Here is a 26779-nt window from a genome sequence, read left to right on the forward strand (position 1 = left end):
TCAGTGAGTCTGAGGAGAGACATTGTCTGTCACAGCCAGCAGAATGGATTACATCAGTTGTCCCCGGTATGGTTCTCTTCCAGCCATGGGGTTGGATGTCAACAAGGGCCATGATGGCTGCAAATATCTGACGGTCATGAAGTGGAGGAAGGATGGTTTAGATCAGCCTTTCTCAACTTTTGACTCTGGAGGAACCCTTGAAATATTTTTCAGGCCTCAGGGAACCCCTGCACATTCAGGCTCAAGTATAGGCCAGAGGTTACAAAATTATTGTATTCGTTTCATGTGTAGGCCTCAATATATGCATTAACAGTGTTCTTAAACTAAAAATAAAAATGAAACTTACCTCTTATATGTGAAGTTGCCTGAATCTGAAATATTTTTTAAAATAAATTGTGACCTCCCAGGGAACCCCAAGTGACCTCTTGTGAGATCCTAGGGTTCCATGGAACCCTGGCTGAGAAACCCTGGTTTAGGCAGAATGATGTTTTGCTTGATATACATCAGCCTGTTGTTAATAGCACAGTTATGTTTGGAGAAACCTTAAATTCACACTAGGAGTTTCGGGTGTCCTTATCATCATCTAGCTTTTCCTGATTATCTGCCCACAAGAGGTTTCTGCGTATTTGTTTTGAGATTCAGTGACCTGCGAAAATCTAAAAATGGCCGCTTATTTCTTTTTTTAATAATTTTTTATTAACATTTAAAAATACAAAGATAAAAAACTAATACAAAGAAAAATATAAAAAGTAAAAAAAATTGAAAAGTTCAGAGAAAAAAAGGGGGAAAGAAAAAAAAATAAGAAAAAGGAAAAAAGGTATACTGTATAAAGAAATGACTGCCTCCGTCATCAAGACAAGTACAAACAATTTCAGTAACTTATCTTCTCTAGCATTTCAACCAAAGATCTCTTCTTTCCATATCTCATCTCTCATCTATAAACAAAGCCTCGTCATTCAATCTTAATCAGCAAAAGTCCATTAAGAGTTACCAGAAATAACAACAAATATACTTTAACCTTAATCAGATCAGTTTCATATTCCTTTTGTTTCCTTTTAACACAGTAACTTATTTTTTCTACAAATAAAACAAAATCATCTTTCCATGTCTAATCTCTTATCTATAAACAAATCTAAAACCTCATCATTCGAACCATCAAGAAAAATCCATTAAGAGCTACCAGAAATGGCAACATATTAAAAATATTTAATCCCTTCAAATAGTGTCCCACAAGTTAATTTCTTACCATTTTCTCTTTGTATCCTCTCAGAAACTCCTTCACAAGTTTAACACCTATCAGAAATAACATCTATATTTTAACCTTAATTAAATAAGCCGATTTTGTAATCCTTTCCTTTTAACACCATAGCTTATTACTTTCTCTGAAAATACAACACATTCTCTTCTTCCCATATCTTATCTATAAGCTAAAGCCTTGTCATTCAGTCCTGGTCAAGAAAAACCCATAAAAAGCTACTAGAAAGAACATAATATATATTTTAACCTTGATCAAATAAACCAACTTTATATTCCTTCTTTTTGCCTTTAAAAATCTTGATGTTTATTCCCTTCAAATAGTGTCCCAAAAGCCAATTTCTTTTCATTTTCTCTTTGTCTTTTCTCAAGAACTCCTTCATGAATACAACACATCTCTTTTGTAAGTCAAAGATAAGAAAATTGTCCAAGTCATTCTTCTGATTTATTATTTTTGTGTCCCTTTTAGTATCAAGACATCAGCCGGTTTCATTTGTAAGTCTTGTGTAACATCCTTTTCCATATCATTCTTGTAGCTTGTCATTTTAAATCCATATCCAAAAAAGCCAGATTCTCAGTTGTACCCTCTTCTATCTCCTTTTGTAAACCCATTTTTATGTGTTTGTATGGGCAAAGCTGACTTTTCCTCAGCTTTCAGAGCTCTAAAACCTGCTAGAGACTGCTGTTTTATGGTCTCCTCGGGGGGAGCATCTGTATGGAGCACTTATGGGTGATCCCACATCCTCCCCCTTATCTGGGGAGGAATTTTGAGGTGCCACTCTGTTTGCCAGCTCCTCATTCTGCCATGGTCATTGGCTACACAAAAAGTGAAGCCATCTTCATTCCATCATTGCTTCCCTGGAAGTTCACCACTTGTTTATTTCTCAGTTCAGCCATGCTTTTTGAAGATGGTTTTATCCATCCCATTTATTAGATGGTCTGGCCCTTGCATAAAGTAAGCTGAAGGGTTGGAGAAAGGGGTTGGAAGAATGAAACCAGGTGAGCTCAGGGTCCATTCAATCAAATATTTTCTGCAGAAATTTCCCATGGTGTTAAAAAAAGATCTTGCTTCAGATTTTGAGAATAGTTTATGAGGTGCAATAGGTCTGAACATTTTTTTCTGTGAAGATGGAGGAAGGAATCAGGAGAAGAGAACTGAATTGTCACAGGATAAAAAAATAAATACTTCCATCAATTACAAAAATTTATTTATTTATTTATAAATTAAAAAAAAAAAATTACAAAATTTGGTTTTATCCATTCAGCTTGTACAAGGTTGATAGGTGATGAACCTGGCTAGATTACCCAAACTTGTTTGCCAAAGTTAGCAAGAGCCTTGTGTTTGAGAAAGAACATTGGGGGATAAATGTAGGGAAGTCTTTCATGGGGAAGACTTTCTGATGGTTTTTCCAAACTTTGTGATACCTGAAAGGGTGGGGAAGGAACTGGTAGTGTTTTTTTTCCAGGATATTTATGAGTTTCTGCTTCTCCACCCCTTTTACAACTGCAAAAATGGAAACGAGGGAGCCTATAATTTGTGAAAACCTTGCCCAGACGGGTGGCCTTCTGAAGACAACTCCCCATATTCCTAGCCTGGCTACTGGACTACTGGTGGCAAGACAGGAGCTGAAGTCCAACACATCTGGAAGGTGCTAGTTTGGAAAATGTTATTATAGCCTCAGCTTGCTTCAGGCTATTTTGCTGTGCAGGAAACAATATTCAACAGTATGTGTAGGTGGCAACACTTCCTATCGAGGTACAAGTAGCAGTTGGCTTCCCAACCAAAGTTTATGGTAGTCTTCCGTTCTTCAGCTGCAAGAAAAACAGACATGCTCTCCATATGGAAATTTCTCACTGCCGAGCCATTCCTGGGAGAAGTGTTTTTTGTATGCAAAGAGTGGATGATACACAACCTCTTAGAGGACAGGACCAGTTCCACACAGCCCTCTTGTCCAAAATACAGTAGCTGAGAGTGTTGTGGTGTGTCCATCTCAAGCTGATGACCTGGAGGTACATTGGACATCATTCATAGTTCCCAGTTAGCACGTAGAGGCTACTAACTTGGAAAAGGCTGCCTGTCTCAGGAGGAACCATGATAGTCGCCGAAGTGAAGAAAGTTGGTTGTGTGAATTTAGCTGTTCTTACCGCTTCCATGCATTTTGGCCAACAGCCTGTGTCCTTCCAAATCAGTGTGGATGATGATTTTTCTAGCTGGAGATGCTTGTAGTTGAAATTCAGTGCACTGGGAGGCACCAGGAGGGAGGATTCTGTGCTGCTCTCTGAATATTTGATTGGCTTCCTCTCTGGTTTGTTTGTTCATGAGATTTATTCACTGCCTCAGTCCCAAACTGACTACGCAATGTAGAGAATACAAAAGTAATAAAAAATACAATATTTATGATAAGGCGCAGATTCCTAAGTAAATTCATTTATGTGCCAATGACTATTGTAGAGCCCGCAAAGGCCTTCTGGAAAAGCCAGATTTTTACAAGCCTTTGGAAGACCATGTTGTTGTTGTTTATTCATTTAGTCGCTTCCGACTCTTCGTGACTTCATGGACCAGCCCACGCCAGAGCTTCCTGTCGGTCGTCAACACCCCCAGCTCCCCCAGGGACGAGTCCGTCACCTCTAGAATATCATCCATCCATCTTGCCCTTGGTCGGCCCCTCTTCCTTTTGCCTTCCACTCTCCCTACCATCAGGGGTTGTGGGGGGCAAATTGTTCCAGTGGAGGTGCATCCCCACAAAGAACACTCATCATCAAGCCCCCTCCTGTTGGAGCGCATGATGGGAGGAAACCTTTAGCAGGTGCTATTTAGCATTCTGGATTTTTTTCCCTTTCAAGCAGTCCTTGATGGGTTGGGTGACCATAGCAGGGTGGGATTTTAGATTTTAGAGAAGGTTCAAGTACTTGTGATTCTACTGGCGGGAAAAATTGCAGAAAATCTGAAGCCCCCTTTCCCCAGCTCTGCAAAATCCAAGTTTTTATCCCTTACGGAATTGCTTCTAACACGAAGAAATTACATCATGAGATTCAGTGATGGTCTGTCATAAAGTGTTTTACTTCCTCCTCCTCACCTATTATCCCCTGAACAAAATTGCCCATATTTTTATTGCAAGTTATTCACTGTTTGTTGAACGTGTAGATAATTATTTCTTTCATATTAAACAATGGATGGTTAGTTTTCACCTGTATACCTGACTCGGGATAATAGATTTCCAGAATGGTAGATCTGGAAATGGTAGATTTTAAGTTTTATTTAAAAAAAAATAAAAAGGAAGGTAAGAATGAACACGGAAAAGAACAGTTTGAGAAGAACAATTTTTTAAGGAGAACTTTATTGAAGTTTCAAAATACAGTTAAAATACAAAGTATAGAAAAGCATATAGAATATTCAGACAAGCACTGTGAAAAAGGACTTTGTGATGATGAATTAACCTGGATATTTTGTACATCAAAAAATGGAAGATTAAGGATCAAGTTCTTTACCTTTTATACATGCCATTTTCCCCCTGGTGACAGTAGATTAGAGGGGGCCTTTTTTCAGGCCTTAGGATCCAGGGATGCTTATACCACACAAATACCCCAGATCTTGGGAGCTATCTTAAAACCCCTCTAAAATTTGCCATCAAATTATAATTTTCTGCTGTGACAGAAGTGGAAAATTATTCAGCACCTGGGAGTCAATGACATCAATTAGATTTAATGTCTTTTCAAATTAAATCAAAGGGTTGTTTTGTTTTGTTTGGACCCCTCCCATTTCTTTGTCCTCTTCCCTGCGCCCCCTTTTTTAAAATATAAACTGCTTGGTTTTAGAGTTATGACTTACACATCAGGGATGCAATAATCTGGAGGACTGCTAGATGGCAGTCACTTTTTGCAGCCAGTGAATTACCGAAGGTGGCTTTCGGTCCTGCCACCCCCAGATGTTTGCATGCCACTGCTGCAGCTTGTGCTTTGGGGTTATTGCCAGCCCAACCCTGGAATCTGGCTGGTTGGTTTGGCCATGAAGCCTGGGGAACTGCTGGCAGGATGGAGACCCCTCCCAAGGAGAGCCAGGAAGGGGCGGGGCAGAGAGAAAGGGCACCTTTCACTGGCAGTTGAGAATGGGCTGTTAAAGAAAGGTGGGGGAAAAGGGGGGTTCTAAGCACCCACCCCTCATATCCCTCTGTTGGAACTGTCATATGAACCTAGGTTAGGTGCCTTTACCATTATAAAGCCTTTGTAATGTATGTATTTATTTATTTATTTATCAATCAAATTTATCACCGCCCATCTCCCCTACAAGGAGGGACTCTGGGCGGTTCACAATAAAAACATTTAATCCTAATATATATAAATAATATACAATAATATCAATAATATAAATATATAAATATGTTAAAATATAATAAAATCCAGATGGCTAAAATATTCTCTCTCTCCGCAAGCAAAGAGGGCAATTCTATGGAGCTAACCATCCCCAGGAAGAACTCTTCTCCTTCCCACCGCAGGCATGTTGACAGACTTTAACTCATGGTTTGATTTTGGAGGGATTGACTTGCATCCAAATACGTGGGCCATTCCTCTGGTAACATGCAGTCGTTTTCAGAAGTTCTGAACTCAGCATAACGTTGAAGAAGGAGAGCCTTCAGGAATAGATGGAGAAGGCCTTTTTTATTTTCAGGAAGAGACTGTCTGCCCTGCCCACCAGTTTGAGAATTTTGTCTTTTGATTCTTCCCCCTGCAGACAAGCGAGGTTTGGCGAGGCCCAGAAACAACTCTGAATCAATACGAGCCCCTCCAAATGTGGACAGGAGGCGACAACTTTCCGAATCCCAGGCTGTCCCTGTGAGCAGCTCGGATTGCAGAATGAACCTCCGACATCTAGGAACTCCCAGAGGTATGAGCCGTGCAGCGAAATAATATTTTTAAAGGCTTCTTCAGACACTGATAAAATATGAGTTGCGCTAGGACTGTTTGGATATCATGAATAGGGTTGTGTTGGATCGTGCAGTCTGCTCCTTTCTAACTGTACCTTTTTGATTCTGCTATTTAATTCAAGTGGCTCAGCTCACTCTGTCCTTTGCAGAAATCTAGTGGAAAACTGGGCATCATCAGAACTTACGTTCTTTGTTCTATTTCCCCAACCAACAGTAAGTTGGCAGTTCTTGTGGTTGTAAAGGAAACATGTGAGAACGTACGGTCTTGAAATTAGAGAGCAGAGAGGAGCGGAAGAGAACCCCTGCCCCACACATTTCTACATTCCTTTCCTTCGTTTCCACTTCTCTCCGTACTTCCTGGCTGTCTTCTCTGTGAGTTTCATGGTCTTGATCCATAGACACTTCTTTGTCCCAGTGAACGTGAAGTAGGGAGGTGCTGACTCAGTGTAACTGATGGGATGTTACGGCCTGCCCAAGAGAATCTTTTGAGATTGTACCACCTTAAGGCTTGTATCGGGCTTTCAAGGATCAACCCATTTTGTTTATACTTCCTAGCTCCTTAGGTGAGGTGATCTAGGTGGAAAATGCTCCACAAATTTTCCAGGTTACTGGAGTCATCTACAATATGCTAAAATATAAGTCAGAGGGCAAAGGCAATTCCCTGGGATCTCTGGAACGAGATACAGATCCCTGGGCTCTGCTCTAGAGGGATAGGAATCTAGTTTGGCTTCCTTCAAACTGCCCCTATTGGTTTCTAAGGATTCTTGATCTGGGCCAAGACACCCATTGTTAATTTTTTAAAAAAAGCATATTGTTTAGACCAGTGTTTCTCAACCTTGGGAACTGTGCTGGCTGGAGAATTCTGAGAGTTAAAGTTCCAAGGCCGAGAAACACTGGTTTAGACTTTTGTCCCTGACAGCATTAAAAGTCAATGATAATAACTTATAATCCGTATAATCTGAGCCAGTTTGGTCTGGTGGTTAAGGCAACAGGCTAGAAACCAGGAGACTGAGAGTTCTAGTCCCGCCTCAGGCCTGAAAGCCGGCTGGGTGACCTTGGGCCGGTCCCTCTCTCAGCCCAAGAGCCAATCAGGCGCGGTATGAGAGTTCTAGTCCCGCCTTAGGCACGAAAGCCTGCTGGGTGACCTTGGGCCAGTCCCTCTCTTCAGCCCAACCCACCTCACAGGGTTGTTGTTGTGAGGAAAACAGGAGGAGGAAGGAGCATTAGGTATGTTCGCCGCCTTGAGTTATTTATAAAAATAAAAATAAAGGTGGGATAGAAAAAAAAATAAACAAATAAGTAAAAATAAAATAAAAAACCCAAGATTTTTGAAAAAGAATAAATGAACTCAACACCAATAATAAACACTATACCCAAACTACAGTTAATTATGGAGGATTGCTTGCTACTGCTGCTAGGTCTGCTAATCAGCATTTCAACAGCTGAGGGATACTCTTCGCTCTTCCTTGGTGCTCTCGGCTCATCCCATAGCAGCCACTGAACTGATCGATGCTGAGCCCTTGGTGCTCTTCTCAATAGGTCTCTGAGGACCTCACCGTCAGCCATAATGTTTACTACAACTGCCCATTCCCACCACTGGGCGGGCAGGGAACAGTGCCAAGAAGGTCTTGGATCCAGGTGGATCTAGGCCTGTGTTCCAGGTTTCAGTCAAGCCAGTGGCCGCCTGACTCACCATTTGGACCAGGTCGCCTTCTCAAAGAGGTGATCTGTCATTTCTCTTCATGCTTGGCTTCCTGACTTTGTTGCTTTGGCTGAACTCTCTCCTCAGCTGTTTCACTCGTTGTCCTTCTCTGATCTTCCGTCCCCCAACTGGCTCTCAGGGGTGGGACGTCTTCCACTGTTCTCTGCGCTAATCCAGCATTTTACGCCCTTGGAAGAGCAGCTGTTGAATGTTCACCACTGAGACTGCACCTCTCTAGAAAGTTGGTCTCCATATAGGGATCCTTCTAAGAAAACTTTGCTTGGGTTCCTCAGGTTTGGGCGCCAGGGTTTCCTGTTTCTCACTGGCTTCCTTTTTTATGGCGCAAACAGTGCTTTAGAACCCAAATTAAAAATTGGGCTTCCAGATATGTAATTGGCAGAACTGTAAGATGAGAAATTCTTTATATAAAGTGTCTACATCATCCAGAGGAATTCTGTGCTTTTTTTCTCTCTTTTTGCAGTTTCATTAATTCCATTTGATGATCATAAAAATTGCCCTTTTCCTCCTCCTCCTCTTCTCCTTCTTCTTTATTGGCTACCCAGCTCCAGTGGACTCTGGGCGGTGTTTGTTAGCAAAATCAGTAGATAGTCAATGCCTTTATGAGGTATAATGAGAATAGCTGCCAACAATATTCAGTCTTCTGATCAAGAACTTTTTTCAGGCTGACGGTTAGAAGAAAGGGGGTATAATAATTTTGTTTATTGAGTAAATTATGGTTAAGCAAACCAGAGCTTAGCATGATATGTGGCCCGAGCCTCTCTGGCTTGCTGACTTCTTAAAACATGTTGTGGTGTGACATCTGAATTGCATCATTAAACTTTGCAAAATTGTGACTTTATAAATGGGAAGGCAATGATGGTGGCTTTGCTTTCAGGAGGCCCTCATGCTGCTTCCTCGACTCCAGGAGAGAGAAAGAATTGGGGTAAGACAACTCGCACACAAAAGAAAATATTTGAAGCCTACATGTCAAGGGAAGACGTATCGGAGGGTCTGAAGAGGAAAACCCTGATCCAGGTGCTTGAAACTTCGGCTGGGCCGTTGTGTGCAAAAAACAAGCAGAAAATGCTTGTCTGATCATCTAAAGCTGGGCCAGAAATACTGAGTGATTGAGCAGGCAGAAGACGAAACTAAGTTGGAATCTAGTATTTAGAATTATACCCAAAGGGAATATGTTTATGCACGTGTGTGCTGTATCTATACTTATGGAAGTTCTTAAGTAGGATACACAAATTAAAACAATTTAGCAAAACGAAAAGCCGTTTTACCTTAAAAGGCGCTAACATTTTAAAACAGTATAAGCTCCCACTCTCACTTGCTGGATAGAACAACCTGGCTATCAGAATCAAAAGAAATGGCCCATCTTTCTCACTGAAATTAAACAGCGAGGAGGGTTTTCTTTTCTTAACCATTAAATTATATTGCTAACTTGTGAATAGCAAACTCCAGACCTGGGATCCTTCAAGAATTCCCATTGGCGTCTTTTCTACACACCTCAGCTTTTTACACCTATCTAGGAACCAGGGTTGGCTGCACCTTTTCATGCCGTAAAAGTTAAAAGCTGAGTGTCCAAGACCAGAGGCTAAGGTGCAGGTAATCAGAACAGCAATTATGGTGAATCCCAGCGGGCTTGATCTTGCTGGGAAACAAAATGGTCCATGGCCTTAAGGGTATTTGAGCTTTCTAGCCTCATCGAGCTTTGATGCTCCTAATCTAAATGGCTCAGCAGTGGAATTCTTGGACTTGGGAATCTGTGGGATTTCCTTCCTTTGGGGGTTTCTTTAAAAGCTATAAGATATAGGGTCTTTCCCCCCAGAACAATAATAGAATCATAAAACTGGGGAGTTGGTAGGGACCAGAAGGACCATCAAGTCCAACCCTCTGTGATGTTCAGGAAAACCAGTGAAACCATCCATGAGAGGTGGCTGTCCAGCCTCTTTCTGACAACTTCCAGAGATGGAGAACTCACAGCCTCTACAGGTAGACTGTTCCACAGTTGGACATCTTAACATCAGGAAGCTTTTTGTTACCTTCAAACAAAATCTTGGTAGCTTCAACTTACATTTGTTATTTCTGGTTGTAGTTTCTGTGGCCATGGAAAACAGCTCTTAGCTATCTTCACCAGAGCTTTCCTTTATGTACCTGTCCAGAGAAGGAAGATGACCTTGACGGAGACATGCAAGCTCTGTTACCAGAGGGATGAGGGGTGAAATATATCTTAAGTCTACAACAGGCAGAAAATATGTGGAAGAGACTCAGACAGACACCTCCCTAATTCACTGGAGCAGTGTTTCTCAGCCTTGGCAACTTTAAGATATGTGGACTTCAACTCCCAGAATCCCCCAGCCACCCTTGCTGGGAGTTGAAGTCCACATATCTTAAAGTTGAGGGGGAGGAGGCCAATTAGTCCAGATCCTGAGAAGAGAGGAAATGGGCAGTATGTGTTTAATCTTGTGCATCTCCATTTCAATGGAGTTGGTGCTGAAGGAATTCCTAGAATATCCTGGTTGTCTGTCTGTCTGTCTGTCTATCTTATGTAGCCATCCATCTTACTTTTACAAGAGACTCTGGGCAGCTTAGAACAAGTTAAAACAGCAATAAATACCTAAAAAAACACTATGATTATGAACAATTAAAACACCAAAACTATTAAAAAAACCAAGTTTTGGTTCCCTTTGTGAAGAAGAGCTCTCTGGTTTGGCCACTTCCTCCAGAAATCAGCATTTTTTTTTAATTTATGCCCCAGAATTCATCCAGAATAACGATAAGAATAAATAAGCCATTGCAGTGAACTTACACGTGAATCAACTTTCAAGGAGAGGCCATGATGGCTATTAGTTGCAAATAGAATAATTTTAGAAGTGGAATGAAAATATTTTCTTTAGAACCTTAAATTATCTCATTAAAATTTGACTCCAATTCTAGATGCCGACACATAAAAACTATTTTTTTTCATAAACCATAGACATTTTAAACTGATACCACACACTATTGTTCCTTAAGTACTTTTGTTCCAGCTTCATTTCTAAAGCTGCCTCTAATTCTACAGATTTCTGTTGTGCAATTATAGGTATAACTGAATTCAAATGAAAACAGGGAGTTTATTTTACTTTCAGGCTTACAGTCTTACCATTGTGCAAGTGCATTTTAACATCTATTGCCTATTTTAGTGGCATCCATGAAGACGAAAAGGATTAAACATTTCTCATTATACGTATTTGAATTGAAGTAACCAATGTTCAGATCTTTGTTTAGCCAGAAACAGTTGGCTTTTTGTTTTTAGTCAAATTGGCTGTAAAGGGATGTTGATTCTGATGCAGGAACCGATATGCCACTTTGAACTCCTAACAGAATAAAAATCTGATGAAGTAAACAGAATCTTGCAAGTCTAATTGCCTCCTCCCCCTCCTCAACTTTAAGATAGGTGGACTTCAACTCCCAGAATCCCCCAGCCACCCTTGCTGGGAGTTGAAGTCCACCTATCTTAAAGTTGAGGAGGGGGAGGAGGCCAATTAGACTTGCAAGATTCTGTTATTAAAGCCACTCTCAATAAAAGTAGTTTTAGCCTGCTTGATATCCTGGCCTACCTGGTGGAGCTGACATTAATTTTGCAGGTCTGATTGTGGATACGTTCCACCCCTCGTTGCTTTGGTGATGGATCTTGTATATCTCCATCACGGTCATCTTCCTTACTCTCTACAGTACCTGAACATGGCTGTCATGCCTCCTTGCCCTCTCCTTTTCTCCAAACTGGGCATCCCCAGTTCCTTCAGCCTATCCCTCTTCCTCCCTGGTCTCTGTCTCCACGTTTCGGGAGGAAAGCAGGAACCCCTCCCGCTTTCCTGATAAATATAGCAGCAATTGTTTGTGAAGGGTTGCACAGTAATGGGGGTTGAGGGTGACATCATGAGATTTGGTGGACAGAACCCTGGCCCTTGATGCACATGTGCCAACAGTTGTTCTTTGCAGATGGGGAGAACGGCTGGCTCCAGATATGATATCACAGCGTGAAATGGGCGATGCGGTAAATAGGATTTTCGGAGGCACGGATTATAAGTCCCATCTGCTTTTGAAGAGAAAGGAGACAAATTCTGTTCCTCTGTGTTCTTCCCTTTCAGAAGAAAAACACCAAAGCGGAGAAAATGCAATACTTATGCAGGGGTGTATTTGTTAATAATTGGTTCATCATTCTTTCCCCCCTCCCCCTCTGTTTCCACCAAATGATGGTGAAGATCACCTTTTACGGCTGACTGTAACTGGATGGTTGCTGTGTGCGTGTATGTGTTACAGAAGAAGCCAGGAGGCTGTGAGTTCTAGTCCCGCCTTAGGCATGAAAGCCGGCTGGGTGACCTTGGTCCAGTCACTCCCTCTCAGCCCAGCCCACCTCACAGGGTTGTTGTTGTAGGGAAAATAGGAGGAGGAAGGAGTACTAGGCATGTTCGCCACCTTGAGTGATTTATGAAAATAATAGAGGCGGGATAAAAATTAAATAAATAAATACATTCTATTTTGATTTGTTGGTTTGGGGGTCGCAATACAGAACTTTCATATAGTGCTACTTGTCCCTTACAGGTTGGTCTGTGCCCATTTTTGAAAACAACAACAGCCAGCCTTGCTGTTGGAGATGGGAATGATACAAAGTCTTTTTCCCATGAACTGCTAAAATATTAAGAATAGAAACTGAGTGGCGTTTTGGAAGGCGAAATCCTCCCAAAATGCTAATTACTGAGACTGCTAATTACTGCTGGAGATGACTGAAAATGTCAGACCTGCCTCTTTGCAATTGTGGTGGGAACGAGGTTAAAATGGAATATGCCCAGTCTAGACATCTTTGGGAGTTCTACCAAAATTGTCTTACCCAATCAATGTACAGAGACCTCCTTGGTTGTTTGGACCAGCCCTGTCAACGTCCTTCTTGGCTGTTGGCCACAGATTAAATGCTGACCTGACCTCACTTCCTAAGGTCATCAGTTTGAAAGTCCAGATCCTGAGAAGAGAGGAAATGGGCAGTATGTGTTTAATCTTGTGCATCTCCATTTCAATGGAGTTGGTGCTGAAGGAATTCCTAGAATATCCTGGTTGTCTGTCTGTCTGTCTGTCTATCTTATGTAGCCATCCATCTTACTTTTACAAGAGACTCTGGGCAGCTTAGAACAAGTTAAAACAGCGATAAATACCTAAAAAAACACTATGATTATGAACAATTAAAACACCAAAACTATTAAAAAAACCAAGTTTTGGTTCCCTTTGTGAAGAAGAGCTCTCTGGTTTGGCCACTTCCTCCAGAAATCAGCATTTTTTTTTAATTTATGCCCCAGAATTCATCCAGAATAACGATAAGAATAAATAAGCCATTGCAGTGAACTTACACGTGAATCAACTTTCAAGGAGAGGCCATGATGGCTATTAGTTGCAAATAGAATAATTTTAGAAGTGGAATGAAAATATTTTCTTTAAAACCTTAAATTCTCTCATTAAAATTTGACTCCAATTCTAGATGCCGACACATAAAAACTATTTTTTTTCATAAACCATAGACATTTTAAACTGATACCACACACTATTGTTCCTTAAGTACTTTTGTTCCAGCTTCATTTCTAAAGCTGCCTCTAATTCTACAGATTTCTGTTGTGCAATTATAGGTATAACTGAATTCAAATGAAAACAGGGAGTTTATTTTACTTTCAGGCTTACAGTCTTACCATTGTGCAAGTGCATTTTAACATCTATTGCCTATTTTAGTGGCATCCATGAAGACAAAAAAGATTAAACATTTCTCATTATACGTATTTGAATTGAAGTAACCAATGTTCAAGGGACGCGGTGGCGCTGCAGATTAAACCGCTGAGCTGCTGGGCTTGCCGATAGGAAGGTCGGTGGTTCGAATCCGCGTGACGGGGTGAGCTCCCGTTGCTAGTCCCAGTTCCTGCCAACCTAGCAGTTCGAAAACATGCAAATGTGAATTGATTAATAGGTACCGCTTCGGCAGGCAGGTAATAGCGTTCCGTGTCGTCATGCCGGCCACATGACTACGGAAGTGTCTATGGACAAACGCCGGCTCTTTGGCTTTGAAACGGAGATGAGCACCGCCCCCTAGAGTCGGACGCGACTGGACTTAAAGTCAAGGGAAACCTTTACCTTTACCTTATCCAGTGTTCAGATCTTTGTTTAGCCAGAAACAGTTGGCTTTTTGTTTTTAGTCAAATTGGCTGTAAAGGGATGTTGATTCTGATGCAGGAACCGATATGCCACTTTGAACTCTTAACAGAATAAAAAGCTGATGAAGTAAACTGAAATAGATTGAATGTTGCTGAAGTTGTAATAGCTGGGAAAGAATAGTCTAGTCTAGCTTCTTAGTCTCCCTTGATATGTGTTGGACTTCAGCTCCCCTGATCCTTAGCCAGCATGGGCTCAGTAAGATGAAAAGTGCAGCTCCATATTGCAAGTGTACAGCAGATTGGAGGATGATGGGCATGAAAACTGGGAATCGCTGGCGAAAGAGATTCAGAATCAGCCTGCAGGTTCTTTACATTCATGATAACACAGCGCTGAATTTTTCTATTTGATTGCGGAACTTTCTTGTTTTGAAACATTGGACTCGTTTTGTCAGCCGCTTTGGGGGTTTATTTGAGCAGAAAAACAGGCTATTAACTCGGTGTGTAAATACCTTGCATTTCAGTTAAATTATCTTCAAGGCAACTCACTCCCAAGTAACCCTTCTGTGCTTCTTTGACAGACCCCCAGTTTCTGGCTGTCCTTCAGACTGCGATGCATGTCTAGGGTCTCAGAACACGGGTGGGGGCTTGATAACCATATTTGGTATAAGCCAGGACCACGTTTCCAATCCTTTCTCCCATCGTTTTACACATTCTTGCTGCCACTAACCTTTGTGTTCATTAGTTAAAAGGCCTCTTGGATTTGGGGCCCATTTCAAACGAGGAGTGGAGTTTCCTGAAAGAATGCCTGGACCTTAGTCCTTTTTCAATTCTCCTTGTAGGTGCAGCTTTTTATAATAGTTTTATGGAGGATCTTAACAAAATGCCCTATTTGCAGGGGAGAGACGCTTTCAGGTAGTTTTGACTCAACGTGAGGCAGCCACTTGTTTCTACTAGACTTGCTGCTATCACATTAAAGTGACTTCTTTTTGAAATCTAATTTCAGTTTTTCTCTTTTTTCTTTTAAGGGACCCCTAAGAATAAACCCCAAGAAATACCATGATGCCTTCATTCCTTCTCCAGTAAGTAATTCTGTAAAGTTTAGCCATTGGTGGACTCAGGTGGAGTGAACATCCCTCCCCTCTGGCCTGATGGAGCAGCAAGAGATGAAGGTGCAGGATGTGCACCAAATTTGTGAAATCTTTGAATGCGATCCATCCAGCGTTGCTCCTGGTCAGCCTCTGATTCAGAGAACCTTCTCTGTCACAAATGCCTGTGGACTACAGACAATTTTGGCTTGCTTCAGTTTGTGCTTCTGGGGTTAGAGGCGAGCCTGCTGAAACCCTGCGGAGTTGCTAAGCTCCCCAAGGAAATGAGCATCTGAATGAGCTGATTGCTATCCATGTCAAGTGCCTGTTGTGCTTTCACACATTCTCTCAAGTGAGCCTGTATTTCCTCCTCCTCCTTTCCTGATTATGTGGATGCATTTCCTGAAAGCGCTTCATACTCTAATGGGAATTAAGTGCCTTCTTAAGTGGCTATAATTCTTACTTTGAACAGTGACTTGGTGTAGGCATCTCTCCCTCCTTCCCCCATTTCCAGTTAAGTTCACAACAATCTCTTTTAAGTTCACAACGATCTCATGAGCTGAGATTGTGGTTGCTCCAGGCTCACCCTGTGACTTTCATAAGCAAGTCAGGATTTGAGCCTGGGCCAAGTCCAGCATCGGAAGCATCTGCAGGATTTGATGGTTTTGTCAAAAGGACCAGAACGGCGTCACGCTGCCAGCTCTGCTTCTTTCAGAAGGGGGCCAAACTCCCTCCTCTCCATGCAGACCCCTCTATCTGGCACACTCACCCTTCCGATCCTCATCCCAGATAGAATTGATTCCTAAGAGCTAGCAGGTTGCCTGCTCCGCAGTATTCCGCCTTTGGTCTGATGCACTAAAAGCCCACCGTCTGCATTTTGGAAGGAAAATATATTCATTCTTCAGAGGGGCATAAGACTCCCAAATGACACACAGTCCTTAAATGCTAGAGCGTTGTGTTTATCTGGGAATATTGGAAATCACAGTCCTGGGCACCAGGCCGGTGAAGGCCATTGTTAATAACGAGTGCAAATTGACTCCTCTGAGCCTGTCCATTGCTCATCCCCTTGTGTTTGCTGAGATGCGAGGGACAGGGATGGTTTCCTTCCGAACTCTGGGGAGGAAGTTGCTGTGTGAAGCTGTGCTAACCCCACATGACCTCCAGAATGGACATGGAGGCAGATAACTCAGTTCTGCCGTGTGCAGGGTTGGCTTGTTCAGGTGACAGAACCGGAGACCACCTGGATGTTGCTGCTTTGGAGGAAACACAGAGTAATTACAAAGCAATAATTTCGGTCTAACCTTATTTCAGCTGCGCAACTGCAGAAGGAGGTGGGTTGGCTAATTTAGGAAGGACAAGGGCAGCACAGTGCAACACAGTGAGTTCTTCTGTGAAGCAGAGTCTGTACCTTTATTTTCAAATAATTTTTTCATTGCTTCTCTCAATTTGCCCGAGAGGGAAGGACCACTTTTTTTTCTAGAGCAGGAAAAGAAATCGGGGGGGGGGGGGGATCTCTCCCTATGACTATATTGAAGTGGATGGATGGATGGGGTGGGGGAACTCTGGAAGAAACCGCTCATCATTTCGTATCACTCTTAGAGAAACCCAAGGAAAGTTCTTGGCAACATTTAGATGTTTTTTCTAGTAGGATGGAAAATCAAGGGGCAGAACTTCCCCTCACTGCATTTTGAGGGCAGGGCTTTCTACAGCGCCTCAGGCAATTGTGCTGATGGTCTCAGTTGCTTTGGGGGAAGAATGGCCAGTGTTGATGTTTCAGAAGGGCAAGATTTGTGGTGCTGTGCTCAGAAGGCCAGTTGACATGACCTGTGACCTGAACACACTTGTCTAGTCCAATTACGAAGATGAGTATCTGCCCTCCAGTTGGTGTTGACCGCGTAGATGGAATCTTCTCCGGGATGGTCTGTCCCCAGCCTGGCCCTTTGCTGCCGTAACAGCCCATTCCTCTTGCCACTTGGTCATTCTCTTTTTCTCTTGCCTTCCGCCTTTCCCAGCACTGTAAACGTCTCAAGTGAAATCCAGCTCTGCTCCCAGGTGAATGGGGAGAGGGGGGAGACTTAGGCAGCTCCACACTGCTTTGCTGGAGAGAGCTGGTGAGATAAGAAATCCTGAACAATCCAGAGGAACCGGTGAATTAATCTATTAAGCCCCATTCTGTTAAATAAATCAATTATTCATGAAAAGCTGCCATATGAAGAGAGAGAATTTCTTGTTTCCTCTATGATCCAGCATTTCAACTGGCAAACGACACTGCCCGTTTTAATTTCCTGGTGCAATGAGGAAAGCATAAAAAGGTGGGGCAAAGAAACTGCCTCTTGTCACCTCCCGGCACTTCCCAACTGGGGTGCTGAATGATGTAAGTCTGCGGTGGGATTACTGCAGGGGCTGAGAGGCGTGGGGGGCGGCAAAGCTGAAATCTGGCTTCCAGGCCGAGTGATACAGTCCAACAAGTTTGCAATTTTTCTGCATCTTGTCATGGGAGGCAGCCTTTGCCCAGCTGTTGATCTCCGGCTGCAGAGAGCCACTGAATGGCCTCTCCGTAAAATATTCCAGCATCGCAGCAGAATGCACAGTGTCAGAACACGGCACTGTTAAGGTTGCTAGAAAATAAAATACTTGTGGAAGCTCCGCCCTGGAGCTGCTGTAGGGAAAGTACGTCTCCCTCCCCAGTATCCTCGTGATGAGAAAAATGCCCTTCTTCCTCTACCCACTTCTAACACGTAGGCCACTGCCATTTGGCACGGAGGCCACGGTACTTGTCTCGGGAGCACCTGTTAGCTGGTGCTGACATCACCGGGGCTGGGCAGCCACGGAGTTTTGCCTCCCGTGCCCTTGTGAGATAAGCGTCTGCACCAGAGAGTCAGCAGAAGGCTTTTGAAGTACGGCCCAACTCTTTCCTTACACAACTCCCAGTTGTATCCTTTGTCGAGGAACACTTTTTGGCTCCGAACATGCCTTGGTACAGCATGAATCATGGTGATGACCTCATCTGCTTGGAGGGATTACTTAAATCTAGTGGGCATTGACAATTTCAGGAGAATTGGCCAAGACCGGTGATCTCTCAGACCTGGGTCTTCACGATCACAGGCGCTTCTAAGTGCATGTCGGCTTTTGTGGTTTGCCCATAGGGGATTTTCCTTACCACAGAGAACGTGGCACGGAAGTGAGAGTGCAGCGGGCCGTCATGGGGTGACGCCTTGAAAATAGCCACGAGGGCAACGAGGGTTCTGGGCCCAAGATCCTGAGGCCTAGAGTGGCAATGCTTAGGCTTTCAGGATTGAGAGCAGTTTTACAGCCCCCACCTCCACCTCAGAAACTTCAGGCGATGACGACTTAAGCACTTGCTTTTGGTTAAGCCTGGGAATAAGGGAATCTGACACCATCCAGCAATGACTGCCTAGGGAACAAACAGATAATGGATGCTGTTCTTTCCCAAAACGTTTACTGAGCAGATCAGAATGAAAAGGGAGGACCCTCGTGATTAAGGCAATGGTGCAAAGCGAAATTGCAGTGTGCTTTCCTGGGATGTCATCACAGCTTTTGTTCTCTGCTCCCTGCGTTACACGCTGAAATATCTAGACCTCTGAAGCAGAAGCCATCTTGCTCCTTCGTCCCGTTGTGTGAGAGTTGAGTCCTGAGCTTGTTTGATGATACCATGCTGGGCAGTTAATGGGAGAAAAATACGCATGGTGAAAGTCCTTAACAGAAACGTACGCCCTTGCAAACTTAAAGGCAGCTTTTCCAGTTCTGATGTCAATGCTCCTATACAGTAGGCCACTTATTATGTAGTGAATGAAGCCTAGCAGCATTAGAATCTTAGTCCCAACTGTCTAATACTTTGCCCCCCATCCCATGCCTCCCCGGCAAGCATGTTCGTTGTTTGGGGTTATGTCAAGAGGATTGGCAGAAGAGGTCTTCTCCCACTTCCATGTGTGAACAATAGCAGAAGTTTTATTCATTTTATTTATTTCTATCCTGCTTATCAAAATAGAACTGACAGCAGTTACCCTCTAACAGATTAAAGTGACTAACATCCATGTGTGCAAACCAGGGTTATACAACAGTGAAAGGGAAAGAACATAATAGCATCACCGTGAAACAAAAGAGGAAATCATCCCTATGAAAGCAGAAATCAGCTTATTCCAAAGGCTTCTCAAACAGCTTGACAAAGTCCAGTGAGTCCCACTGGGAAGAGGGTTGGCAGTACCACCACATGCACACAGAGTAGATTGCAGAAGCCTGAATTCTGAGCAAATGGCTGAGGTGCAATTGCAAGTGTGTGCTGCACTGGAGGAGGTTAGAGCAGGATCAAGTGAGGAAGGGGAGGTGGTTAAAGTGACTCTTGCAGGTCTCTGGAGCTGTGGGGAGGCAGAGGAAGAGATGCTGAGATTTAGCAGAAGGAAATGCTGGGGAGAGCCTCTGAAATAAACAAGGGCAGGTGCCTACATATGCAGTCCCAACAGAAGAACCTTCTAATGGGACATCTCATTTTCAGCAGGGTTTGTCGGTTGGCTCTATCTCACACCTTCAGTGGGTCATCGCTAGCTTTTACTTAGGATCCAGCTTCTCCGTGCTAGAAGACATCTTCCCAGGGTTCATCTTTTCAGGTTTCGGGTGACCTTTTGGAGGGCCTTAAAGACCCAGCTCTTCTCCCAGAATTGGGCGAGGCTGGTTGGAGCCCCTGTTAGGGTGTAGGATATGTTGTTGTTGACTAGATTTGCCATCTTGTATATTGTTATATGGGTTTTTTTGCTTGCATTTTGTTTTGTTTCTTATGTTGTAAGCCGCCCAAAGTTTAATAATAATAATAATAATAATATCCAATTCACATTGCTTTCTGGATCTCATGCACACAGTGACTTGGAATTCTTTGCTGGCAGAGCCCTCCCAGCTTTATCATGAGGGACTGCGTTTCTGCTCTAGAAGCTAAAAGATAGGCTATTTTGGTGGGTAGTCTTTGACTTAGCTTGGGCTGAGAAGCAAGCTAGAAAAAAACGGTAAGGAAGCAATGGGAACCTGCAGAAGAAAGTCCCTGCAGTGGAAGCTTGGAGATCTCCTTGGATCTAAAGGTTGGCCTTGTTGAGCCACGTGGCCAGAGACAGGATGAAGACACTGACAGCAGTCAGAGGAGTTAGGAATTGCCAGTAAGTCAGAGTTGAGGGACAAAGCCACAGCACACCAGAACCAGGAGGGCCATTGCTCAGGCAAGGGAGCAGACTCCACTGCAGGTCTTTATGGGCTTGGATGGATAGTTTGGACCAGAGATCCTGGAATACATCACTGCTCGGGAACTATGTCTACCAAGCTGGACGTTTGTGGCTTGCCACAGAGGACAATATCTCTGACCTGAGATCAGGCTTTCTAAAAGCTCTCCCTTAGGAGCCTACTTGAGCATTAAGAACTTCACTAGTCCTCGGCACCATAGAGATATTATAATGGAAGGAGGACGCCACCTCAGTGGGTTTCAATTAAGATGCTCTTATTTTTGGTTAATTGCCTTGACTGCCATCTGTGGGATTAATGCAAGATATAAAAAACAAGTAAATGAATGAGGAAGAGAGTAAAATCAGTAGCTCCAGGGGCTCTTGAAACTGGAAAGCAACCTTGAAGGAAGCCGAGAAGCAAGGTAAGGTAACGAGCCATCGGGTTGGGCAGCGCTTTGGATTTGAAGGCAAAACAGGGCTTTGGAATGCTCATGCGCCGCCTCTCTGCCGCTCCTTAAAACAACTGCACCTTTCCCTGGGATTGTAGGATTTGTCTGCAGCTCCTTAAAGCATCTTCTTAAAACAAATGGATCTTTCTTTCCCAGGGAAAAATGCATTTACTTTAAGAGCCGCAGGCAAGTTCTGCGTGAGCAGCCTTGCATGCTCCAAAGTGCCCTTTTGCCTTCAAATCCAAAAAGCTGCACAACCCATTGGCTTGCAGCAAGTGTTGCTCGGCCAGAATCAGCAATGCAAGATGATGCCAAAGGAACCAGCATCGTTCAGACAATTCTTTTATCAAAGACGCTGTGCACCCTGTACGATAGATTATCGCTTGCTGGCCCTTGAGATACCGCATCCCCCCCACTTTTTTTTAGATGCCAGAATGCCCGAAGTTGTCATCTGCTGCTTAAATGTATCCCAAGATGTGCCTTTTGTCCTGTACTGAAGAAGTGGAAATTCCCCCCTCACGTGCACACATCCCAGTTTTCTTCTCCTCGTTTGCCTGACCCAGTGTCTTACCTGACGTTCCTCTAGGTGCCATTTGCTTTAGGGTTTCATAGAGTCAAGAGCTGGCAAAAGGACTTACTGCCTCGACCGAGCACAAAACTAGCTTGAGGGAATCCATCACTCTGGGCCTACTGAAGTTGGCTATTGAAAATATTTAAGGACTTTCAGTGATTTTTCAGCAGAACATCCAAGTGAAGTCTGAAGACACAGTTTTCCCATGTTCCTCTTTCCTTAAATGTAGACTTTTTGCTTTTTGAAGCTGGCGTGTAATGTTTTGACTTGCTTTCTTTGTTCCAAATCCATGTCCTCTGTATAAGAATTGTTTCTTTTGCAGGATGGCTCCCAGGACATCTTCATTGATGGAGTCGTTGCTCGCAACAGAGCTCTGAATGGCGACATTGTGGTGGTTAAGCTGCTTCCGAAAGAACAGTGGAAGGTCGGTGTTCCTAATCTCCTTCCCTCCCCACTTTTGTTTCTTGGTGATGGCTGGCTGGGAAAATTCAAACCCCACTTTGCAGCAGTTGTGAAGGATTAAAAAAGTATCTCATTCGGAAGACGGGCATTGTAGGCCAGCAGAACTGAAGGGTACAAGGCTGTAACGTTAGCCCTGCATTATTTTGGTAATTTTTAATCTCTATGCTGTTCCTCCTTTTTCTTCCCATTGTTGTCTTTATTTGGGTTTCTTCTGTCTTGTCAGGAATACGTTTCTCTGCACTTCTGGTGTTCTGATCATGTGTATTTCCTTCCTTTTTAAAAAAAAAAAAATCTCTGAAAATATGCAGAATGAAAGTACTCATGCAAAGTGGGATGAGGGTCTCATACAGATAATTTCTATCTTGCCAGGGAGCAGCAATTCCACAGAGACCAAGGAAAGAGAAACCACAGTGGGTAAACTACTTACTGCTAAGCATTGTAGGGCCAGGGAGAATTGTGTTTTCCTGTTTTTTTCAAGGTCCCTTTCTGGGCTTTTAGTAAACTCCCTCACCTGTTGCTCCCAGTAAACTTTTCCCCTCGGTCCTATAAAATTTAGTATGATTGGAAAGGCTCTTCCGGATCAGACCTTTGACCCAGCTGGTCCAGTGCTCTGTCAAGCAACAGATGCCTTTGGGAAGCTTCCTCTTATGGATCAAGCTCCCCCTGGTCTGGTCCCCCCGTCTGCTTTCAGCGGAAAGGTAGCAAGAGAAGGGCAGGAAGAAAATGAACCAGCTAAGAGCTTTTTGTAGCTCCTCCTTGTTTTATCTATTGAACTCAGTGATCTGGGTTCTTACATCTGCTTTGTTCTTGTTAGCTCTGGGTGTTCCTGCAGGTGTACCTTCCCAGCCCTTCTATCAAAAAATCACAGCAGGGAACTGGCTGCATATTTAAAATGTAAACTGAAGACTTTGTTGGACATTCTGAAGGGCTTTGTGCAGAAATGCTCCTGCTGGTGCATGAATTCAAATATGTTACAGGTAGTCCTCACTTAACGACCACAATTGGGACTGGGATTTTGGTTGCTATGGGAAGCAGTCATTAAGCAAATCCGACCCAATTTTATGACCTTTTTTGCAGGGGTCATTAAGCAAATCACCATGGTTGTTGAGCGAACCGCATGATTGTTAAGCGAATCACGCAGTTCCCCGTTGATGTTGCTTGCCAGAAGCTGGCCAGGAAGGTTGAAAATGGTGATCATATGACAACAGTATGCTGCAATGGTCACAAATGTGAACCAGTTGCCAAGTGCCCAAATCGTGATCACATGACTGGGGGGACACTGCAATGGTTGTAATTGTGAGGACCGGTTGCAACTTGATTTTTCCAGCACTGTCGTAAGTCCGAACCATTGCTAAACAAATGGTCATTAAGTGAGGACTACCTGTGGCTTTCTTTGAGGATTTGCTGTAACACTGACCTACTGACATTAGATCCTCAGCCTTTTGGCATTACTTTGGCAGATGTCACTTCCTCTGCTGTTCGTTGGAGATGCTTGCCTGTGAGTCTGTTTCCTAGCTCACTGTTGCAGGCAAAATGATAGAGATGGCAAACTAGGGCCCTGTCACAGTTGGCCAAACCTTTAGTAAATAAAATCCTGAAAGTGTTGCCACCAAGCACAGCTCTGTGGGTTTCTGCTGCCTCAGCCCTCCTCTTTGCTTTTCCTTGAATGCTTCCTTAGACTCCCACTTTTTTTTCCTTTCTAAATTGTCCAGGGAATTGTTTGTGGGCTAAAATCTGTGCATGCTATGATTCTCCAGGAATGTGGATTTATTATTATTATTTAGATTTATTACAACCTCCTACTCCAAAAGGTTCTTCCTAGAAATCTCACCTTTTGCTTGAATGTGCAGGAGAGAAGTTTGCTAACATGCGGGAATGTTTATAGTTGGGAATGGGGTTTCAGTTTCATCCACAGCGGCTTCCTTTTTTTGTGATTGGCAAAGTCAGAATAAATTATGCAGAACTGAAGAAGAAATGGAGATTGAATTATGTGGAATGGACATTTAGGACAGATGCATGAAGCATACAGGTTGCATTCAGAGTGTAATGCGATTTAGTGCAAGGAAGCTTTGGCTTTTTCTGTCCCTTTGTAGAATCTTATGAAAATTCTGTACCAGCTGTAGGAAATAGTCCATATTGGTCTTTTTTACTCTTATATAGTCTTAGTCATAAGCATTAATTCTGCCCAGGTGGGAATTCTTTGCCCTTGAATAGGTGGCAGAATTAGCTTGGGAGTGGTTTTATGAACTTTTCAGCCCTTACACGTCGTCTGCCTGCTGCTGGATTTCCTTGGCACGTTGTTTCCTAGACCAAAACTACTTAAACACTTTTCAGTTGGTTAGTTGTGTGTGCTTTGAATGTGCCATAAATAACTCAGTTCATTTTGAGGTTGGCAACCAATCATTGTTTGGTAAACCAGAGAGGGAAGTGGGATTTACTTTTCTAAGTGATACCATGTGTTGGGGTGAAAATCCCACCCTGAGAAAGTGCCCAGCAACGTTCCGCGGTGATTTGCTTGGAGAGAATGGTATGTTATTAGGCTAGAATTAATTCTGTATAAAGTTTTTCCTCTTTTGCAGCTTGAAATGACGTGTAGATGGTGTCTTAAATACAAGGAACTGTTAGCTTCCTTGAACAACCCGATTCCCCCCAAATAACTCTTTCAAAACTTTTTCTAAACAGGACAAATTATGCTAGATTATGGTTAATCCAATTTCTTATGTTACTGCTATTATTCTGGGCCTATCTACATCTTCAGCTCTCATGGGATTATTGTTTTTTTTTATTTTACAATTGTTTTTCTTCTGTCTCCACGGAGGATTGAGATAGTTGTTTGCCGGATAATTTTTGCAGGGGTAAGTGTTTTGCAATCAACACTTCACAGAAAGAATTCAGGTTACCTGTAAAATAATCCCAGCTACCTGGGATTATTTTTACTCTGCAGCACTTATATAGTCTTAGTCATAAGCTTTAATTCTGCCCAGGTGGGAATTCTTTGCCCTTGTAATTTTCAAAGTTTCTTTTCTCTTCTGGAAGTGCCACAGAGCCATTTTTTTGCAGAGTTAACTACTGTGATAATGAATGTCTAAGAACTTGGAAAGATCGCTTACTGATCTGTGCAGGCAGTATCTAGGGAAGAAATTAAGTGGTTTCGTTTCCCATCAGCTGCAGTTTGTGACATCGTGTTTAATCCACGTAAGGGAATACCTGATTGCCAAGGCATTTTACTTTAGGACTAGAAGCTTTATATCCCATTTTCCTGCCCCATTACAATTATAGCAGATCCACAGCAGTCCTCTGCAGCCTGGCCTCTCGTGGCCCTGTGGTCAAAACAGGTATACATTTCTATTTTCCAACTGCAGAACCGTGGGAGTTGCTGTTTGACCACCAAGGGAGGCCCTTTTCTTTCACATGACGTAGCTGGTGTGTGCTGGTTTTCTTTCATCCTGGGGCTGTTATACCTATGCTGCCTCCCTCACCTTCAGTGGTGACCTCCATAGATGGGCATTGGTGGAATTTAGATCTCAGCTGGGAGCTAAAAGAGGAGGGGTTCCCTTGGTGTGGCATTTCTCAGCCTTGGCCACTTGAAGCACGGCCCTCTTGCTCATGGTGGACTACCACTCATACCGTTCTCAGCCAATAGGGCTAATCAGCAGAGGTACTAGGAATTATAATCTACGTATAATACAATATGTAGAAAGCCATGTGTCTCTGCTCCTGGTACAGACTTTAAATGGTTCTTGCATCTCTCTTACCACCACCTTCCTCTAGGACAGTGTTCCTCAACTTTAGCAACTTTTAAGATATGTGGACTTCAACTCCCAGAATTCCCCAGCCAGCCATGAAGTTGGGAGTTGAAGTCCACACATCTTAAAGTTGCCAAGGTTGAGAAACCCTGCTCTATGACATGAACCTTTACAAGTAAGGTGGTGATTAGTTCTTTTCAGTGCCCTTGTGTACAGTATGTCTCTCTTATGTCAATAGGAGGGAACTCAGCTGATGGTCTGTCTTGGTAGTTGGTCACTTTTTAATTCATCTTATTTTGAACCTTTCCCTTTGGACATGCTCTTAGCTGGTTAATATCCTGAGTGCTGCCCTCCACCCGACTGGATTTCTTCTTTCTTGCAATGTCCTGAGGAACAGCATCCAGCACCCTTAGATCTGGATGCGAGAGCAGAAAGCTTCCTGAAAGTACGAAGAAGTAAATTTAAGCTTTGAGCAATTTGCTCGGTGTCATCCACGATGACTGGTAGCAGTGGTTTTCCAGGATTTCAAGGAGGGGTCTTTCCCAGGCGTATGGCAATATGTGTGTTTATAATTGCACAAGGAATCTATTACATGCAAACATGCATTCCGCCAGTGAGCTGTGCCCTTCCTGCACTCCTGCCTGAGTGGAAACCAAGGGCTGCCTATAGTTGGAGCTTCTAGATTCTTGAGGCTCAGAGACAATCCGCAGTACGCTTTGCGCTTGGCTGACATTGAAGATTTCCACCCAGGTCCTTTCAGAATACCTCATGCACGTTGACATACAGTAGTTGGTTGTAGTTCAAGGATCCCCTTTCAACAGTCCAGCTGATCTCTCTTGCTGCTCCTCAGCAGGGAGCTCCTTAGAAGGAGCAACACTAGTTAAGTGTTTTTCCAGGGCGAAAGGTGTGGCATGACACCATTAACCCAAACTTTCCTTTCCTTTCATCATAACGAGGAAGTGGGCTAGGTCACTTTCTGAGTTTCAGGTTAACAAGAGGAGATAACTGGCAGCTAGAAGTTAGTGAAGGGATAATGTGAGCTTGTGTGGTTAAAAGTTCATGCAGAAAGGATTCTGAACTCAAGAGAGTGGCCTTGTTCTCCGGCTGTGTTCACAGAATCCTAAAATCCTGAAGCTGGAAGGTCCTGTTGAGGCCACCAAGCCCACCCCGTGCTCAGTGCAGGGATCCAA

General features: G+C 43.2%; 1 protein-coding gene across 2 annotated transcripts in view; it reads left to right on the plus strand.

Moving 5' to 3' along the window:
* DIS3L2 (DIS3 like 3'-5' exoribonuclease 2) overlaps window positions 1–26779 on the plus strand; it is a 183308-nt gene that overhangs the window by 15367 nt on the left and 141162 nt on the right. For both annotated transcript variants that reach the window (XM_063306305.1, XM_063306304.1), the window contains 4 exons: window positions 5984–6136; window positions 8774–8913; window positions 15080–15133; window positions 21704–21805. In XM_063306305.1, the coding sequence (XP_063162375.1) occupies window positions 6106–6136; window positions 8774–8913; window positions 15080–15133; window positions 21704–21805 (327 nt within the window). In that variant the 5' untranslated portion in view covers window positions 5984–6105. The remainder of the gene's footprint in view (window positions 1–5983; window positions 6137–8773; window positions 8914–15079; window positions 15134–21703; window positions 21806–26779) is intronic.

The sequence above is a fragment of the Candoia aspera genome, chromosome 6, assembly GCF_035149785.1.
Source record: "Candoia aspera isolate rCanAsp1 chromosome 6, rCanAsp1.hap2, whole genome shotgun sequence".
Taxonomy (NCBI): domain Eukaryota; kingdom Metazoa; phylum Chordata; class Lepidosauria; order Squamata; family Boidae; genus Candoia; species Candoia aspera.